General features: G+C 41.3%; 1 protein-coding gene across 1 annotated transcript; it reads left to right on the top strand.

Annotated features, from left to right (window-relative positions):
* Positions 1-3,437: 3,437 nt before the first annotated feature.
* On the top strand, positions 3,438-20,977 carry slc7a10a (solute carrier family 7 member 10a). The gene is made up of 11 exons (XM_037095173.1): positions 3,438-3,664; positions 6,947-7,151; positions 8,562-8,713; positions 15,194-15,319; positions 16,071-16,224; positions 16,462-16,585; positions 17,047-17,150; positions 17,263-17,359; positions 17,479-17,628; positions 18,899-19,076; positions 19,175-20,977. The coding sequence occupies exons 1-11, from the start codon at positions 3,568-3,570 to the stop codon at positions 19,273-19,275; spliced, it is 1,488 nt and encodes a 495-aa protein (XP_036951068.1). The 5' UTR covers positions 3,438-3,567; the 3' UTR covers positions 19,276-20,977.
* Positions 20,978-21,578: the final 601 nt, after the last annotated feature.

Here is a 21,578-nt window from a genome sequence, read left to right as displayed (position 1 = left end):
TCTGATTGTCCGTCATCGCTCTACATCTGTCTCTCCCTGCTTTGTTATTGGATACATACATAGCTGTTGGTCAGGAAGAGCAGGGAAGCAGGAACAACAACGGGATTGCAAATTCACATCTGCTCTCTCCAGGGATGGAGGAAGCAACTTGTTGCTATGGGATTCAGGATTGTTTTCATAGCAGCACACCTCGCAACAACCAGAGCAAGACACCTTTATTTGTCCCACTAAACTCTAAACTGGTGTTAGGAAATAAAAGCCACAGGTAAGAAGAATCTTTCCAACAGTAGATGGATTTTTTTAAAGCAATTGAACACCAGCTAAATCAGAGGGACCAACTTCTAAGCCGCATTCAGAAAACATCTAATAGGCTGCCAGTTCTGCTGGTTGACTCTTACGGTAACCTTCGCTGAAAACAGATATTTGCAGTTATTTACAGAATCTGTAGGCAAGGAACATTTTGGTTTTGGAAATGTTTCCATTTTTTAGTCTGTTTGTAATCTGAGTAGTGTCAAACACTTTTAGTGTTTTTTAGTAATGTATCTTTTTATTCATTTTTATATAATCTATAAACAACGTAATAAGATGGCCAGCCTCGCATCTATGAGTAGATAAACACTTTCATCTGCGCAGTGATACAGGAAGAAAATAGTTCCGACATGAAACTGCTCATGATAAGGTGTGTGGGTTATCTTGAGTACCAGTCAACTCTGTTGAGCACCACAGTCCATGCACTGTGTAGCTACATTATATTGCATTGTATTATATAAAGACATCTCTACAGCTCATATCTCCAGGACTCGTCAGTTCCTACCAAAACAAGATATGTGAATAAACAGCACTACAGGCAAGATAAAAACAGGTATCAAGTATTTTTATTTTGAGGTGGTTTTTAATGTCCTCTATGCTTTTTTACTGGCCATATTGTATATGAAGAGATTGTAACTCACCCATGGATGATTTGTAAAAGGTGTTTTCATGCTGCTGGACTTTGGATTTCCTTGTGAAGGACTCACTTTTTGCAGCCAACTAAACTCCAGCTTATTCTAAAAATAATAGAGATGTGGACAGTCTTGCTCTAACATGTACAAAAGCACTTACTTCTGCTGAATAAAGGATGTACTGGGCAATAGGCGACACTCCCACTCAGACACCTCTGGATGTGTCCTCTCTTTAACTTCCTCTTTTAATGAATGACTTACGCTTTTGTTCTTGCAAGTCTTATTCCACAGACGTGGACCACTTGATAAGCCTGCCATTGGCCTTTTTCACAGCAGACATTTTGACTTGTCATAATAGGAAAAGCACAGGTGTTTTTGATAGCATTAATAACATTTGTATTCTGTCCAAGTGTACCAACAACCCCTGACGCTGCGACAGCAAGTCAGCATGTACAAGTGCAGGACTCTGAAACTGAAGCAGATCAAGAAAATCAGGCCATCGTTTATTTTATTGTTTTCATCTTAGCTTTTGCTACTGTGACCAGCCTCAGGGCAGCTAATGTGGCTGTATATTCATTTGCTGTAATACAACTGTCCTCATATGTATCTTGTTCAGAAAAACTGCAGGTCAAGAGAAGTAATTGTATGAGCTGGGCTGATTGAAGGCAAAATAGATCGGATCCTCCTGAGACCCAGGGTAAAAAACAAAAAACTTTTAATTACTTTTTTTTTTTTTTTTTACATAAATTTAGTGTTGGGGTGGTAATATATATATAAATATATATATATATATATATATATATATATAAATATATATATATATATATATATATATATATATATATATATATATATATATATATTGCGAAGAAAAAAAATGTTTTAAACTCAAGTTTATTCAACACATCCTCTGTAGTGGACAACATGACTTACTAAAGGCTGAGTATGTACATGGAAAGTTCCACAGGAATCATCCAGTACACCAAATAACAAATAGCAGAGGTAGATTTATCTTTTTGTAAACATTACACCTGAACCTTTTGTAATTTCTTTATTAGATGTCTGACACTTCATGGTATCATCTTCTGATAGATCTACACCGATCAGGCATAACATTATGACCACTGACAGCAGAAGTGAATGACACTGATTGTCTCTTCATCATGGCACCTGTTAGTGGGATGGATATATTAGGCAGCAAGTGAACATGTTGTCCTCAAAGTTGATGTGTAAGAAGCAGGAAAAATGGACAAGCATGAGGATTTGAGTTCCCCTGACTTTGATAAGAGCCTAATTATGATGGCTAGACGACTCATCACACCTTCAGGGGTCTCGTGGAGTCCATGACTCGATGGGTCAGGGCTGGCAGCAAAATGGAGCCAACACAATATTAGGCTGGTGGTCATAATGTTGTGCCTGAATCTCACTGAATGATTCTATTAAGACATGCACAGGCAGGTTAGCAAGGCCAAACCCTCCAAATGTGGTGTTATTTCAAAGCTCCAGCTGTCCACTTTAAGGAACAACAGGACTTAATAGAGTGACATGTATAGTATGAGAGATGTTAACAAAAATGTAAAGTCCACTACAGAGGACAAAAATGAATTGCTGGTTCTCAGGAGGATACTGCTGAGAACTCCCCCCACCTCAAAACAATGGTCTGAGTCTCAAATTACAACCGCCCTGATGGAAAACAGCCTCACTTAACCAGTCTGCCAGTCTTGTAAAGCTGATCTGTGAGACACATGTGACCACTTCTGACATATCTGTTTGCATCTGGGCTAAAGTTGGGGAGCTGGTACATGTCAAAAAGCATGAAATGTTTCTGGATAAAATTCAGTAGAATAGTTTTAATATTGGATTCCTGAGACCAGTATTTTTCAGTGCCCTCTGCCCTGCTTGCTTTAGATGTTTCCTGCCAAAACACACCTGATTCAAATGAATGTGTCGTTATCAGGCTTCAGCAGAGCCTGATGACGACCCGATCATTTGAATCAGGTGTGTTGGAGCAGGGAAACTTCTTAAACATGCAAAGAACAGGACTGAAAAACTAAGACACACTGATTTATTTTATTTGCATTGGACAGTGGTTATTGATTGATTTATTAATTGATTGATTTATTTGCGTATCATTATTGATTTACCCCATGGAAAGGGATAAGCGGTTACGAACAATGACATGACATAACATCATTATTAATTTAATTCCCTGACACACCTTCCAACATTAGTTTATATGAAGCCACAGTGAAGTTGACAGTTGTAGGTTTCCATGATTTGTTGAAATATGTTTTAACCTCACTAATATGTCATGATGGAACACCAGTTTTGTTATTATTGCTGGATGATTATAAATAAAAGAGAAAACATGTGACGCATATTTCTGCAGTTAAAAACTTCCTCTCTGTGAGCTTTTTCTAGCCTCAAAATCTCGGAATGTTGTCACATCCTCATTACATGAGCCTACCTGAGACAAGGTGGTGGCTTGAGTGGTGGGTTGTGCGCATGCGCGAATCATCCTCCGTTCATCAGTTGGATATTATAAGTGCAGCCTAGAGAGCGGAACGTGGTTCAGTCTGCAGTATCTGGACCGGTCCGAGGCGGGCAGGAAGAACATTTGGAGGCGATGGGGGACAAAGAGAAAAAGAAGAAGGATAAAAGCTCAGAAAGAGTCACTCTTAAAAAAGAAATTGGACTTTTGAGCGCTTGCGCTATTATCATCGGTGAGTGTGTGACAGCTTTTGTCTTCAGCAGTGTGTTCATGAAGTGCCGCTCAGCTTCAGAGAGAAGTTCACGGGGAAACGTGTTTAAGCAGCCGGCTGGCGGAACGACTCTTGGAGCGTGGCGGATGTGCAGTTGTGGCATTGTTGTAAAAAGTAAAGTATTATGGCACACAGTCGGAACGTGGCACAAACGGGGGTCAAGCTTGGTTCTGGTTCTGGTCCTGGTCTACTGTAAGGACGCTGTAGGTAAATGATTTTGACTTATCAATCAAGAGTTTGACTTTGGCACAAAACCCCCAGAATACGCACGGAAAGTGTCGGGAGTTTTACGCACCGACGGGGCCACATCTGATGTGGGTCCTGTTCTGTCCGGGCTGCATGGTTTTGTGTGGAAACTGTTACATCAGTCGTGATGATCTGAATATGGACATGCCTACGTGGCCTGATCATCTCTGTAGAACCATGAAGACAAAGCCCTGGCTCCATGTGCTTGTACAGTAGCTTACAGTTGAGCGTTAACGCTGTAACACCGCCAGAGTGAAGGGTTCAGGTTTTTTTGTGTACTGTGAAGCAAGGCATTCTCTGTTCCTCGTCCCCATCTTTTTACTAAACTGTAACTAAACACTAAAGAAAGCAGCCATGCTGCATTTACAGTTGAAACGTGCTGCCATTGAGGGCGAGGGTCTGTTTAAATACAGGAAGCTGATGATACTAACGGTTTCCTCTGGTTTTACTAAAGGCTCTTACTCACGGAAACACACTCCTCTGCAGCAGTAAACTCAACAGGTATTTCCAGTGTGCTATTAAAATCTGACAGTAATAGGGAGGGTTTCCCAAGCACCAGCTGCCATCTGATAACACATGACTGCAGCCAGCCCAGCGCTTCTGGAGGCAGGAGGTGGAGGCAGCGGTTCACTTAATGACGACACATGAAGTTATATTTGGTTGAGACATTCTGTTCTTGGCTTTGTTTAATTTATTACTTTGACCCTCTATATTGTACTCAACAGTTCAGAGTAGGGCAGCTATGTTGAGTAAACTAAGCATCATGCTTTTTTCACACAGGTTATCTTTCTTGAATACATTCTGGCTGGTTTCTCAAGACATTGTATACTTATTTATTTATTTTTTTTAAATAACTGAATTGATTATTTTATGAGCCAAGAGTATGCAGGATGAACTGACTGGACTAAATGACTATACAGAGTTTGGAAGATGGGGTGAGGAGATTGCTTTCGGTCCTGACTTGCCTCACAATTTAGATTAATCAGGCCATGGGTGACAGTGATCACTTCAGCCTCAGTAAATCAGCTGTATGTGGTCACACAACAGGGCCAACAGAGTCATTACAGACTTAAACTAACCGTCTGGCTTGCCAATAAAAACATACAGTACTGCCATGATTCCCATAAGTCCCATATGTGCCTCTGCAGATGAGATCTCCAAATGATAAGGTCTTACACCACAAGTAGGCGGATCCTTTCGTGTAACGGGGATGGTGAAACGAACCAAAATGACAGGGGCCTTTTATGGCCATTGTAAAAGTACCATTTTACAGCAAATTACCACCTGTGCCTGCAGCTCAAAGATCATGTTTTATATATTCATGGTTAGTATTTCACAGTTATCCTCTTGAACTACCAGTAAATGGGAAAACAGTGGGCATTTTCATCATCAGGCTAGTGACATGCATCTTACTCAGTGGAAGGTGGAATATGGAGCACGATCTGATATTTGCAGAGGGTGACAAAGGCAACAAGGCGACACTTTCAGTTGTAATGTAATCATTTCAATGGCTTATCTTCATAACCAAGGTCACGTCTATTGTGCTTTGATAGAAGCTGATATCGTCCCATTTAACGCTCATTCCTTGGCCTGCCTGCTTAACTGAATCTGTTGTTCATTTGGCTGCACAAATCCTTTGCGAAATTCTCAAAGCACCCCCACAGCTCGGATTATACTTAACAGTATACCAGAGAGCTCCAAGGGTGATATACTTGGTGTAATTTAATGTGTGAAATGGGTGCTCAAATCACTTTCAGTGATCAGTTCATACTGTCCACTTGCCAAGTCTTCTCTGTGAGGCACAGATGGAGTTGAGCCTCTACAGCTAGTACACACATACAACATGAGTCACGCTACTACTCACCAGATACAGCCTACTCACATATCAAACACCCCTCTCGAGTAAGGTGGACTGTTGGAGCTGTCAGTGTGCACGGCTGCTGCTTCACCCGGCGCAGCTACTATTGCCTACATTTAAGGCGAGACTGTAAAGGAAAATCTGAAGGCAAACATGAGAACAGGTCACCCACCATTCCCACATGTCATCAGCCCCACCTGCAGACTGCTGATCTGTTACAAGCCCATGCTTGCCAACACTGGTAGGAGAAGTTCAAATACTCAACGTCAATACTCAAATGGTAGACTTTTAAAATGTTAAATGCAAGCCTGTTTAGATTGAAATAAGAGCAATTTCTTTGTGATTTCACACAGAAAGGTTGTGGGCTGTGTTTCTTATTTCTTCTCATGATTTGAATAAAGACTGTGATTAAACTGAGCAGTATGTTCTCAGCTTTGGTGCCGAGAGGGTCAGTAGGACTCTGATTCATGCTTTCAGCTGCGATGCCAAACTTTATGACATAACAAACACAACATAGGCATTATGTAATGGCTCTGCATCTCACCACAGCCTCCACAATTCTATCTGACAGTGATAAATGCACTGTTTGGACCTCCTTTCTCCCTCTGCATCATTAGGGGACATTGAGAGCTGCTCTGACGGGGAGACTGCTACGACGTGCCTCACTGGGTCTCAAGCAGCTAACATGTTTTGAGTGGACAGTCACATTTTTTTCGTTGGGACTTCTTGTACCCCAAAGTTCTCTAAAGAGGAGACAAACAGGTTTTGCTTGGACAGCTGCTGTTTGCTTACTTTCTTTTGTGTGTTTTAGTTAGTTTTTTGTTTTCAGAGGGGTGATGACACGAGTGCCAGGCCGGATTGGAGCACATGACATGGTGTCTGGTCCCTGTTTAGGGGTCAAATGAGGCCAATTACAAATACTCAGCATTGACTTCAGTAGATATGGCTCTGGGACAACTCACAATGACTGATTTATGGATGAGTCTGTCAAAACATCATTATGTGCCTTTTTAAACCTGTATAAATAGTGGCTTTACAAGCCTCAGGTAAGAGAATTATATACTTAACATATGTCTAGTGGTAGGTAAATATTGACTTGCCTTTAGGCAAGTGTACCTAAATATTTTTTATCTCCTCAGGGAACATCATTGGCTCTGGAATATTCATTTCACCTAAAGGAGTGCTGGAGCATGCAGGCTCAGTGGGGCTTTCACTCATCGTCTGGGTCTGTGGAGGGGGGATCTGCGCCCTTGGGTCCCTGTGCTATGCTGAACTGGGTGTCACCATCCCAAAGTCTGGAGGGGACTATTCATATGTGACAGAAATCTTTGGAGGGCTAGTGGGGTAAGTACTGCTGTTTTTCCTAGACACAGTTGTGACGTTTGACCAACTGTGTTGGTTTCCAGCCAGTTGTACTCACTTGGTCTGGATTATACTGCAACAGACGAGGCTCTGTACACAAGAGGGTTGGTTTTAATATAACTGGCTGTCTGGAGCCAATCGGCTCCGAAGCTCTCGTGACTGTCATGTGACATGTCAGCTGATCATGGAGCAGTACTGTAAGTCAGAGAAGGTCAAATATATGCTCTAGTTGGTATGACTGTCTGTATTACTCAAGTCCTGCGTGGCTGTGTTAAGTTCATTCACTTGCATGTGTAAAATGGGCCAAACAAAGAGTGGTGACACATTTAGAGAACCAAAGGACAAGAAATTGTAATAAATGCAGTAGTATATCCAAAGCTGAACACAGGCTTCACTCTCACGCAGCTCTCACAGATGGTTTACATCCATTTAATTATAATTGGGAACAACAATGCATCGAATTAGAAGGGCTAAAAGAAAAGCCGTTTTCAATACTGAAAATTATTTTTCCCCAACACTTTATTTAGATGATGGTGAAAGGCATGCAGTTATAAATAATGATATAAAACCCCCTTTCCCCCCTTTAATGACATGTTCTCCGATTTCAGGACCAATCGACTTTTTTTTTTTTTTTTAATTGAGCCTCTGGGGGCACAACCAATGTTTCTGAGCAGCTGGTGGAGCCACCAGATATCTGAGACGTCCTCTCTCTTGAGGCAGTCATTGTTTAAAATTTGGTTAGCGTTGGGGCAAAGATAGAGGTGCGAATGTCAGTAAATGAGCAAAAGCTAATGAAAAGCTTAATTGTCATCAGACAACAGCTGATAGTTCCTGAGATTGCATTTCAGCCAATGCCTTCTTTCTTTGAACACATGGCAAGTTTTCCTGCAGGCAACCAAAGCCAAAATGCCAAGCCAGTGCCATGTGCCGTTTTTAAGAGGAAGTAAAGTAAATTGGCTAATTACGCACATTTAATGTGGTGGCAGGATATTTGACAGTTAAACAATAAACTTTATTTCCTAAAATGACATCAGTGCATTGAAACTGCAGATTTCACAGGGAATTTGTACGAGCACCAGTCTCTTATTACTGATGCTCAGATGCACTGTGTCGCAACAGCAGGAAACTGTAGTTGTGCTGAGCAGTTCTCAAAGCATGAGTATGAATTAAAGATGTGAAAGGAAGTAACAAACTGTAAGAGTGCAGGGAGAACCCATTTCCTGTCCAAATAATAGGTCAACCTCAGTGTGTAGAAGCGACTTCTACGTGTCAACTTACAAGAGTTTAAAGTGGCTGCTCTTTCTCTCTCTCTCTCTCTCTTTCTCTCTCTCTCTCTCGCAAAACCCTCCTGTGTTTTTTTTGTTTGTTTTTTTTTGTCTCTTGTTCCTCTAGTTTCCTTTTGTTATGGAGCGCCGTCCTCATCATGTATCCGACCACTCTGGCTGTCATCGCTCTCACCTTCTCCAATTACGTCTTGCAGCCAGCCTTCCAGAACTGCCTCCCTCCGTACATTGCCACCAGACTCCTCGCCACCATCTGTATCTGTGAGTCATTAACAGCCCAAAGCTTTCTCAGAGTCTTTTTAGTCAGAAGTTTTTTTGTTCAGCTTATATTTGGGCTTTATATTTTCCCAGAGATTATCTGTCTAGCAGTGTATCATAATGTCTTGGGTCTTTTCCCTTGAGTTTCCATTGTGAAGCTAGAGTTTCAACAGGTGGCACTTTTTTTCTCCATTTTCAGCCTGGGTAACTGCTTTAGCTGATGATAACCACATGGTTCTACTGCTGATCCTAAACAAACTGAAAACATATGAAGTCCTCTGCAGTGGAGAATTCTTTTTTTCAGAGCAAAGGCTAAGAGATACTTGGCGTTTCTTTTCATTTCTACATCAACATGATGGCGCTCGCTGTAAAGTCAACGTAAAATTCTTTTAAAACACACTTTCATTGTATTTTCAGCCTTGAATGTCATGAGATTTGTGTGAGGAGAAGAGCTGTGTTGCTGCTTTGTAACACAACCTGGCAGGTTTGATCTTCCTCTTCAGGAACGTGGCATTAAAAAGCAAAAAAAAAGCTTTCCATAACTGACTGTAACTATAAGCACAAACACTATTATGTCATCGATGTGTAAAGCGCTGCGGTGTCAGATAACTCACTGATATCCAAACATACAGTGTGAGGTACGTAAAGGGCACTCTACTTAATTTAGGCCAGGCAGTATTTGTGGTGGCTCTGTCAGAATGTTCCCATTTCTGTCAACAGAAGTATGTTACCTAACGTTAGACTGTTTACCGTGGCTTGGCAGCACAGACACTAGCTCTGGTGTTGCTGTGGTCCGGCTTGGAAAATGACATTTGCAATTTAAAATGTGAATGTTTACATTGGTAAACTTGTTTAATATTATCCTTATGAGCAGAGCAGGAGGCTGAAGGCCAAATCTGTAAACCCCTCACATAATCAGATGATTTGTGCTGGACAGCATGTTTTAAGAGCATTGCACTAGTTGGCATCAGTGTTGTTGTTTAATTGGGCAGTTTATAGAATATTACTATGGCTGTACTGAATGTCTTTTTACATTTTGTTTTTTACACTTTGAAGCCTCTATTGCAGTGCTGAAAATATTGTCATTCTATGATTTAAAAAAAAAAAAATCTGCAAATCTGGAGAAAGATCCAACCATTGGCCATCTGAAGCGTTTGGGGAGACTCGGACGAGGTCGGGAACAAATCTGTTTGCTGTGTTCAGCTGCGTTGGAAGCTTTTGGAGCCGTGCAGACGTTGTTTGCTCCGATTCAACATGCGAAGCCTGAGAAGGTTGTCTGTCAGCCGTCTGAGCCATTGGATACTCTGATTGGTTGTGTGCTAGCTGTATGACCATTCTGATTGGCGGTGTGCTAGAGAATCAGCGCAGTGTGTGGACACGATGAAATGCTGTGTGAACTTTGTTTTTCTATGCACTCTGTTCTGTCATTTCCTGTTTATCATGTTTTGGAGTATTGGCACGAGACTAGCGCCACCCACTGTTAAGGAGGCTTAATGCATCTCACACAAGTACAGAACGTACATGCTACTGTGGAGCTGGCAGCACGTCGAAGCGTTGTGTTCAATGCAGCTTTTCAGCTGAACGGGTCAGATGAGAGGCAACAGAGCGGTCTGATAAAGGCAGTTGGCTGTAGGTTGGAGTCTGGGCGGTGTGTGGGGGCCTTTAGCCAACCCATAGCATCGGTATTTGGACATCTTTCAGAAACCATTTTCAGAGGATCCCATTGGTGTATTGATAGTGTGACTGGCTGGTTTACATTCCTGTTTGCAGCCACTCTGGACTCATGCCACAGTCATTGTGACATGCTGGTTCTGAGTATCACACTTCAGACATTCTGGTCAGCTGACTGATCCAGAGTGACTCCCGGTGAGCTAAACATCATCTGGTCAACAAAACAGCCAGTTGGGTCTTGTCTGAACTGGATGGGGGATAGATGGGAGAGGGACTGATATCTGTGCATGTGTCAGGCTGGGGTTAGCATTTACAGAGCACAGCACTGGCGGACCTCAACTATTTTTGGTGACAGAATGTTACAACTGCTGCCTGGTTTGGCCGAGGGCCAACTCAGTGTGCGTATGTGCTGTAGGAGTTTGTGTGCGTGTCAGTATCATTGTCAGACTATATAATGGTGCCAGCCTTTGTGGACGCCGCTAATGAGAGGGGGCGTGTCTACGCCATTGTGCATTGTTTCACAGAGGTTACCGTGACGCTCCTGTCACGAAGCTCCATGGAAACAGGAAATGGGCAGGACACCTTGCTCATCAATGATGGGGAATCCCATTGGCCGGCTGTCATTCTGGCTGGCTCTGTTATGTTCCTATTGGCTGCCTGGCACCACCCCCCGTCCTCCTCTCTGGTCCACAGCATCACGCTTCAGACCTACAGTCACAGTGGGATTATAGTCATCTGCCTGTAATCAGCAGTTATAAGGTTCAATCCTTGATGATGTGCAGGGGAAGTGTTGGTGATAAAAGAGGGGGCAAAAAGCCCTCTGAACCCAACAAGAATTTTTGATGAAAGGGAAATATTTTTTTTAATCAGTGTGAAAAATGTTTTTAATGGAAGACAAAATAGAAGCATTAAATGTCACTGATGTAAATGATAAACTTAATTATGTCTGTGTGCCCTCATTGCAAATGTGGGCGTGATTGTTGCCATCACCACCTACAGTCCTTACTGAGAGAAATGATGGAGTGCTATTTTAACACATTGTTAAAGCCTTTGGCTCACACAGCTCTGTAGACAGTGAGTCACTCTGCAGTACTGTTCATCATAATGCACTCCATAGACTTATTCAGGACCTGAAACCAATTTGACCCACAAAAGTGAAAACCAAGTCTAGTTGCTCATAGTCTGCGTAAAGGGAAATGACAACTGGAGATCAGTATTTAAGTGTCTTGCCTGTTACAGATAAACTGTAAATAGTTTGCAGCTCTTGGTCGACTGTTTGGAAAAACACTTAGGGAGATTAACTGGATTAAATGTTGCTGTGCACTCCTCAGTCTTGCTGAGGAACCTGTTGGGTCAACTGACCCTTTCTTGGTGAAAGGTTTATGAATGTTAGTCAGCCTGGATATGTGCTCCCCCACCACCCTCCTCCCCTGCAGTGTGTCACAAGTGACCCAGGTTTGTGTGAGTGAAAACCAGACAGGTCCAGTTGTGGGCTGGTTGTGTTCTTCTAAGAATAGAAGCACTTGACAGCTCACGGCAGCATGGGTCATGTGCCTAGCACAGCCATTTCATCAGACTTACTTTAACACACTTCATTTTGTCAGCTATTGATCACACAGAGAAAAGAGACATCGGAGAAAAGTACGTTTTTTTTTTGTGTGTGTGCATAAAACTGTTAGTATGCTTCAGGCAATTGGATGTTCTATCGTTGCCACTGGTTTTGTTGAATATCTACTCGATTTTCAGCAAAACAAGGGTTAGGCCTAAGATATCGTAACATTTTTCAAATAGGTGACCTGAGGTAGCCATGAAATATGGCATAAAAAACAAATGTTTTATATAAAAAAACAACCATTTCATGGAATGAATGTAATTCATTAATTGATGATTTGGAGCGAGTCTATACATCGTTTTTACTACACCTTAAGTAGTTGCTTTTTTTTTTTTTTTATAGGTTTTTGGAAAAGCCCTCCATAAAGTTGGAACAACGATGCAGCTATTGGCACAGACACAAATGCATGAAGCAGTAAAAAATATGCAAGATAAGATTAAACATCAAAATTATGCGCCATTACATTTTAATGTGGTGGGCTGATTTCAGTTGAGTTTTGGCAGTCCAATACCACCACAGATTCCCTGAATATGCTGGACTTGTCATGCTGAATGATGCACAAACCTCCTGCAGGATTTCATTTACGGATCGTGGTGAGTCACCAGACTAAATGCTGAAACTCCTGAGTCACTGAATCACCTTCTAGTTATTTTTCAGCGACACAAGAGATCATCAAGTAATGCATGTGTTGGCTTGATCACTTCAGCGTCTTTGTTCAGTCATGTAAGGGAAACAAACAACAGAAACACTGCCTGCAAACTTGTAAACTGATAGAATCACTAGCCCAGTGCATCAAACAGGAATAAAGGAAAACGTGTTGACTGTAACTGTAAAGAGTTAATGCAGTAAACGGTACATGTACCACAGTAATAAGATGCACATCACAGAACAGAGGGAATAAGGAGTCTTGGGTAGTGTGTGTGAAATGCTCTTCAGAGACATGTCTGTACACCACTTTCTGAGAAGCTGAACAGAAAAAAGCCTGTCCCTGTTGTACAGGAATTTTGGATGTAATTATCTGATTGGCAGTTTGACTCTTGTGTTAGAACATGCCTCAAGTAAGAGCTGCACGAAACTACAACTGGGCATACAAATGAAATTGTTGTCGCCTTCTTGGCAAGGTCTATATTAAAACAAAGACTGAGTTTAAATGGGACTTGTATAAAGATACATTTCAGTGATGGCTGGGTGCAGCCCTCCTTTTATCTCCCTCTAGTCTATATCACTGACTGTACTGTTGGTTGTCAGCATGTCTCTGTATGTGTTTCACTGAGACTAAATCCTGCAGATTTACTGTATTCTAAGAGGCTTCTGGTGTCAGACAACTTGTGAGTAGACAGGACGGGATGAGGGGTTATTGCCAGTTCAGTGACTCCACTGAGTAGATCCTGGACCATGAGGGGGCGTTCCTGAGGTCAAAGCCCCATGATAAATCTGCAAGTAGGGATCAGAATCCATTAAGAGTAAAAGCACTAATTTGTTTAGTATTCTAGTGCTGAGGCAGCCTTCAATAGGAGCTGTGACGGCAGGACACAGATTTACCTGCGCTGTCACATTCAAAGCACAGTGGCACCTCCTTCCTGTCAGGGTCAACACTGGAGTGGGGTTCACAGGAACACAGGAGCGGAAATGCATGTAACACCCTGAGGGTAACTGACTATAAAACACTGCGGTGTTGTAGGGGAGAGAAAGCTGTGCCCGGTGCCGCCAAAATCTCCTGCCAAACATTCACACGTGTGTTTGTGTGTGTGCCCGCAACAGCGGAAGCAGTTTGTTCAGATTTCTGTGGTGGGAGGGGAACCTTACCCCGGTGATGGATGGCACGGCTGATAACGACCCCTGCACATACATGCTTTTATATATTATATACACACACACACACAAATACCACTGTGCCACTCACACAAGAGAGTGCATTTGGTTTTGAAGGCCAGATGAAACAAAATAAAGAAGGAAACAAGCAGCAGCTGAGCTGCAGTAAACTGAGAGACAAAAACATCCACAAAGAAAGATGGAGAGACAGTCTGCTCACATGACCTGTGGCCTAAATCAATTCCTAATCTCAGGCTCTCAATTTGTTTCCTCCATATTCCAACTGTTATGATTGCACATGAAACAAAAGCATTGGTCAGTAAGTGTGTGAAGGCCAGTGAAGGGGACATGACATATTACACAAAATCTACCAATTGTTGGGCCCATGCAGCTCAGTCCTGTGATATGGTACACCACTGAGAAGACAAGAAAATGGTGTTTTTTAATCTGAAATGTTCATGTGATACAAGTGGCTAAATGAACCAGCAGTGAATAAGAAGAGTGGGGGGCTTACAGCATGGCATCTGCTGCTACACTCACAGACCATACTGCATTTCAGAAGCAGCCTCCACCCCGGCATCTACCTGCATTAAAGTTTTAAATATGTTACATATATAAAATCTCTTCAAATGTGAGTGTACTGATTGGATAACAGCTATGGGTCTGTGTTTTAAAGACTTTTGTGTTAAAAAAATGTGTAAAAGAGTGCAGGAAAAAAAACTACACAAAGGTCTTCAAAAGGTTTTTCTTTATCTCTACTGGAAACACGACTTACACTTCCTCTCTGGGTTTACCTCTCACTTGTTAGCCTGCACTTGAGTTCAAGGGCAGCTGGAGAGCCACTTGCACACTCTCGGACTGGCTCACTTGGAATTTGGCCAGCCCTTGTTATGGTGGTACTCACAAACACGCAAAACTGAGGGTCAGTGTGAAGGTCAGCGGCTGAGAGAAAAGTGTGGGGAGCAGGGGCCCATAAACACATACACAAGGAGGAAATGGGAAATGGGAAGTGTTTCATTCTACAAATTTGTCTGTTTGGCAGGAAAGAGTCTTCCTTTTTACTTCTGTGTGCTGACGAGAGCAATGTGGAGTCAGTGAGACGATAATCAGGAATCTAACCTTTGTGCTAAGCATTTTAGAATGAATGTACTTAATTCGACTTCATAAAACATGCATCTGACTGGTGAATGTGTATCCTACATTTCCCTGAAGGTTAATATTGTAGTTCTCATAAGTGGATTTATTTCTTCTGATATCAGTGGAGGTGATTCATTAAGAGGAGGCTGAGGCAAATGAAACAGAGCTCCTGCTCTCGTAAGGCAAAGACTGTCAGAACGATGATCCTTTTTAATGTTTTTAATTGTCTGTATTTTTGTGCATCTCTACAGTGTTCCTGACCTGGGTGAACTGCTCCAGTGTGCGCTGGGCGACCAGGATCCAGGATGTTTTCACTGTAGGAAAACTCCTCGCTCTGGTACTCATCATAGTTGTTGGACTCGTCCAAATCTTTCGAGGTGAACACACATACATTTACATATATTCTATCCTACGCACGCACGCACACACACACACACGCACACAGAGTTGGCTTACTTCTTTTCATAAGGAAACAGAATATTTGAATAGTTGAAAAAGTGTATAAGGAACTAATTTGGATAATGACAAGGGTGAGTATTGCAGTCGTGCAAAAATGACAACAGGAAAGCTCAGTGAGACAGAAAATGAATACATTTAGTCAAATAAAACATCTTTAAAAAACTTTGTTAGGCAAAATAAACACTCATTCTCGATCCTCAGAATGGTTTGAGGGTTGCATTTGCAGGATATAACATTTTGATTAAAAATATGCCAAAAAAAACCAAGTCAAAGATGAAGGAATGACCTTTAAAAACTGTATTAAAGGGGTAGATTTAATGTATAATGGTGTTTATATACCTTTTGGTTTCTCATTGTTCCCCATGAGGTCATTTGGAGTGAAAGCTGCTGCCAGTCAGTGCCTTCCTTCACAGCAGATTATTATGGATTCACAATGCTGACCCTTTGTGCTCATAACTAGACATAACATTGAAAGTTCCTTAGATGGAAACAATTACAAATTGGAAAAAAAATGTATTTAAAAAATGAACTGATCATTTTATAACTGACTTTAAAACACTGACCAGCCAGTGAAAAAACATTGACATTTTGCATTTCTTCAAAGTGTAATAATGTGTGATATTCTTTTCACTGTTTTATTCTCACATCGCTTCCTCTCACCCTGTCCAGGACACTATGACGCCCTGCGGCCCAGTACAGCCTTTGAATTCAGCGAGGACCCATCAGTGGGACAGATAGCGCTGGCCTTTCTTCAAGCCTCCTTCGCCTACAGCGGCTGGAATTTCCTCAATTATGTCACGGAGGAAGTCGTGGAGCCACGCAAGTATGGCACACACATGCACAGACAGCATTTCACTTCTCTGCAGGTTTACACTTATATATTGTGGAACATAATGTGCAACTCAGTCCCTTAATTCAGAGCTATATTATTGGTTTGAAATTCATAGATGGTAGTTTTACATCATGACTTGTAATTATTCTGTAAAACCTGCAGAAATTCAAGTTTTGTGATGCAGGAGCATAAAAATGTAACTATTGCTTATATAATTTATTTTACTAGGAACCTGCCCCGTGCCATCTACGTCTCCATCCCACTGGTGACACTGGTCTACACTATGACCAACATTGCCTACTTCTCCTCCATGACCCCTGAGGAGCTGCTGGCCTCTAATGCTGTGGCAGTGGTGAGCAGCTCTCCAGCTCCATGAAAGGATGTTTGATACTTATAACAAGACGCTCAGTTGTCTGGAAACATCTGAGACTGTAAGCCTACTGAAGCTGAGAATCCTAGCATGGGACAGACCTAAATCAATTTACTCGGTCAATAAGATTAAAGTTTGTTTCATTTTTTCCATCATCCCAGAGGAGATAACTGGAAAACAGTCATGAGTTCAGTTTGTAAATCCCCCTGTGAAGGACCTGAAATACAAATACAGACAGTTTTCCATCTCAGCCACACACAAGATTTGTATGTATAGCCAGTCTGCAGTCTAATATCTGTGCATGGAGTTCAAAATGTACATTGCATCTTTGAGTGAAATTAATCTGGTAATGCATTACTGTTGGGGACTGAATGGATCAATCAGTATATCCATCACACAGTGAAAATCAATAATCTAATCCATCAGATGATGTTGTGTTCTAGACATTCGGGGAAAAGCTGCTGGGGATGTTTTCTTGGGTGATGCCGATCTCTGTAGCTCTTTCTACCTTTGGAGGGATCAACGGATATCTGTTCACCTCCTCCAGGTAGAACACACACACAACTCTCTGTGTTGCACACCACATACCAAACAAATGTGCCATGACTTTAGTGACCGTGAACATGCACTCTCACAAGAATGTGTCTTCCTGCATGCAGACTGTGTTTCTCTGGAGCCAGAGAGGGTCACCTGCCCTATCTCCTGGCTATGATCCACTTGAAAAACTGCACCCCAATCCCAGCCCTGCTGCTCTGCGTGAGTGCTCCACTCAGTTTTGTCTACCATTGTTGAGTATTGATATTGTACTATTTTTGCATTCTTTTCAGTTAGTTTAATACACAAGCAACATTTGAACCTACCTTCCTCTACCACAGTGCGTAGCCACCATAGTCATCCTGTGTATTGGGGAGACACACAACCTGATCAACTATGTGTCGTTCATCAACTATCTGTCCTATGGGGTGACCATTGCTGGCCTCCTCTACCTCCGCAAGCAGAGACCCAACCTGGCCCGACCCATCAAGGTACAGTGGAGTACCATAAACTCACTGCAGGGACAAAACTTGTATTCTATTTTACTGAATGCCTTGTTGAAAAAGTAAAGATAAAGTCACCCACCTTTCAAGTCTGCTTCAATTAAACTAACCCTGTCATCTGTGCCAAAACTTCAGATTTTTACCTAATCAACGATAATTGGGAAATGTTAAAAACATACTGTATATACACACTCAGATTAAATCCAAAGACTATAGAATAAGGGCAGGACACACTGGGGAGTAGAACTGGACTGTGAAAACTATGTAAGATACAGAGACAGAGATACAAAGTGTGCCTATTCTGTATCGCAACAATAAACACAAGTGCCACACAACCAAAATGTGACATTTGTGAAATTTCTTCCAAATGTGCATACAGTTGGACCTACTGTTTAGTTATTGATAATTACTGAATTGGCAATTTATTGTTAAAATTTGGGTAGTGTGGAAAAACCATCATCTGTAGACTCAGATCAGACAAGAGAAGATGTTAAGCTCATCTTAACATTGATCTGAAAATGAACTTACTTATTATTGCCTACATTTACCGAGCGAGTACATCAACAAAGAGGTAAAACATTTTTATTTTATTTTTTACTTTTTAGCTCTAAACCAGCTTGGAGAGGTCACTGGCAGGTGTTGCAGCTGTGGCCAGTCAACGTCAGTAATGTTTCTGGGCCACACTTAACGTTGGTGAAACTCGCTGTACCAGCTAGAGCTGACTTAGTAATTCTGGAACTCCTACTAGCTGCCGCTTGTAGTGTTATGTTCATTCCAAAACTACATTATACTGGAGGAAGAGCCCTCTGGTTAAATCTTTAACCTGAGTGGAACTGGTGCACCAGTCTTTTAAACCAAATATTACACTAGCAGAGTAGAATAACGCTGTCAACAGGATCATTTATGTGCATTTAGATATTGTCAGATGTGGTTTACTGGTTTTTACTTGATTTTAGGCCGTTAGTGGTAGATATGGATTATATATTGGCGCCACCTGGTGTCACAAATATTAAATACACAACACTTGGCATTTGTCAAAAATAATAAATACACATTTGTTAGTACATTTATTTGTGAAATTATATATAATAAATTATACAGATTACTTGAATACAGTATAGTGTTTGCACAAACTGTGTGAGGGTTAAGAATCGTATTTTTGTTTCTGATTGAAGAATTTTAGCTGATTCTCAATGAATGCAAGGTTGTGATTGTTTTACAATGGCTGAAAAAACAATTGTGTCTCTGTCCTGTGCAGGTGAACATGTTGGTCCCCATCAGCTACTTGATATTTTGGGTTGTGCTGCTGGGCTTCAGTCTGTACTCTGAACCTGTGGTCTGTGGCCTGGGGATGGTCATCATGCTGACTGGAGTCCCTGTATACTTTCTGGGTGTTCATTGGAAGAACAAACCCAAATGGATCTACAGGCTAGTAGGTGAGATGGCCTGTGCTGCTGTTCTGAGGATATTCAAAAGAAAAATATCTGGATAATTTCAAGAGTTAAACCTCTTCTTTTTGTCTTGTGTCTTGCAGAAAGAGTCACGTACAAGGGCCAGAAGTTGTGTTATGTGGTGTTTCCTCAGGAGGACCCTTTAGAGACAGAGCCCCTCACTGCATCCAAAGCCACTGACTGAGCAGTGCAGCCAAGCAGGAATTCCCTCCAGTTACACCTGTACTTCCAATTTTTACCTTTTGGTCAGATTGTGGATGGTGAAGGAAACGGTTTCGTCTTGCACAGCTGCAGCTTGGGGCATTGGCTTGTTCAGGCCTGAAGCTGCCTAATGTGTTTATTATTGGTTGGTTTGGTTGTACCGTCCCCCATGCTCCTCATCTGTGTGCCAACTTCTCCCGTTCATACAGATCTCCTCCCTTCGACTCACTCAAGGAACCCCGTCTGTCACTTTCTGCTTCGCTTCCAACATATTCTGCTTTTATGACTTTAACTAAATCCTTGAGCTAATGTGCCTTATGAAATGTGTGTGATGGTTTATATAGTGGATTGGTTTGTGCGGGTATTTTGATTGTGTAACATTTATGAGGTAAATATGCAAGCAGGTTCTGCACTTAGCAATACTTCTTTATTACTGCTGCTACCTTCAGCTCTATTTCACTAATTACTCACATGATGTTTACTGTTCGTCAACTGTGGATGAGTGTTTTCTGCCTAGATCTCTGCCTGGCTACAGTATCTAGCTGTCCTTTTTACCCTCGCTCTTGTCTTTATTCTATGACTACTCTTTCTTGAGAGATACTGCAGGTGCCTTCATACTAGAATATTATTGTTAGAGATTTTCTTCACGACACTCATCTTTCCCAGCATAATTTACAGCACAGGAGAGACATGAGGATGAAGGGAAGTTTGTGGCTGTGAACTAAAATGAATAAGCTTCATCATTACAACACATGCTGACCAGCTGTTTTTCAGATTTTTAATGTTCACCTATCTCCCTCTTTGGTCTCTGAGCACCCCAAGTGTCTGTTCAGCTTCATCTCTGGGAATGCCACTGTGAACTCTTTCAAGGTGCTTGACCGGCCAAGACAGTTATTGGATTTCAGATTTCTCAGCCTGATGTTATGATACAGTACTTGCCCTCAATGTGTTGTTCAATAGCAATATCATGATCCATACTGACAGATGGATGGCTGGCAGTTTACTTGTGCACGGGCCTTCTTCCACCTCCCCAAAGACATCAACTCTGCAGTTACATCTGGTCCACTGACTTACTATGATACTGTTGAATTCATTTTAGTTCCAGTGGTACTTTTGACTCAAGGTCTTGACTCATTATGAGGCATTTGAAATATGAAATTATTATTATTATTATTATTATTATTATTATTATTGTCAAATTTCCATAATAAGTAGATTTCCTTGCTGAAGCTGTGGTACCACAACCGTAACACATTATGCTAATTTACTGTGGTCCAGGAGATATTTGTGTTTGGGTAATCTCTTAATGCACTTTTCTGGAATCTGTTTATATTATGTACATATAACAGAGTGTGGAAGGTTTTTTAACATGATGACACCAGCAGGTTGGGACATGGTTTGAACACGTGTCCTTTTCCATGACAGCAGATGCTGGGAGTTTACCCCAGCATCAAATCCACAAAAAGAGACTCTCACTTATCTGTCTGCCATGTCCAGGCGCTGTTAGCTCAGTTGAGATCTGTAAATAATATGTAAAGAAGAAAAAGAAAACTGTTACAAATGCGCCAGGGACTCCTACAAAGACCACATTCCTCAGACATGTTGATACATTTACATACTGTACGACTGATGGGTGTACCTCTTTGTTTTGTAAGCGTGTTAAGTTGTACAAGAATAACAATGTAATTGCTTATTAAATATAGCAACTTCTAAAAAGCGTTTTTTCTTGTTTGTTTTGATGATGTAAGTTGGTTTTGTGTCCTCAATCTCCTGACTTTCAACCGAGAGCTAAACATGAAATAAACCTTAGTCAGTGATGGAATGTAAATGACTTCATTTATACAAGTACTGTACATCTGTGTGACTTTGAAATACTTGTACTATACTGAGTATTTAGATATTATGCTACTATATACTTCACTACATTTGGATGCACTTTTTACTTTCTACATTTATTTGATAACTTGAGTTCCTAGTTCATCACAGATTGGATGCTGCAGCACATTTACTTTTGATACTTAATTACATTTTAACCAGAAAATTACTTAAAATATTGAAGTACATCACATATCAGATACTTTTACTAAAGTACTATTTGTATGGTAGATACTTTTGCCACAGTAATATTTTAATATATCTTAACTTTTATTCCTATATGACTTTTGAGTATTTTTCACAACACTGCCCTTAGTAAACATGTTGGCATTATCACTGTGAACATGTTGCCTGCTGTCATTAGCATTTAGTTAAAAAAACAAACAAAAAAAAAACAATAAGTAAACATTG

Source organism: Acanthopagrus latus, chromosome 4 (genome assembly GCF_904848185.1).
Source record: "Acanthopagrus latus isolate v.2019 chromosome 4, fAcaLat1.1, whole genome shotgun sequence".
In the NCBI taxonomy this organism is placed as follows: Eukaryota; Metazoa; Chordata; class Actinopteri; order Spariformes; family Sparidae; genus Acanthopagrus; species Acanthopagrus latus.
This window is presented reverse-complemented; position numbering and strand designations above follow the sequence as displayed.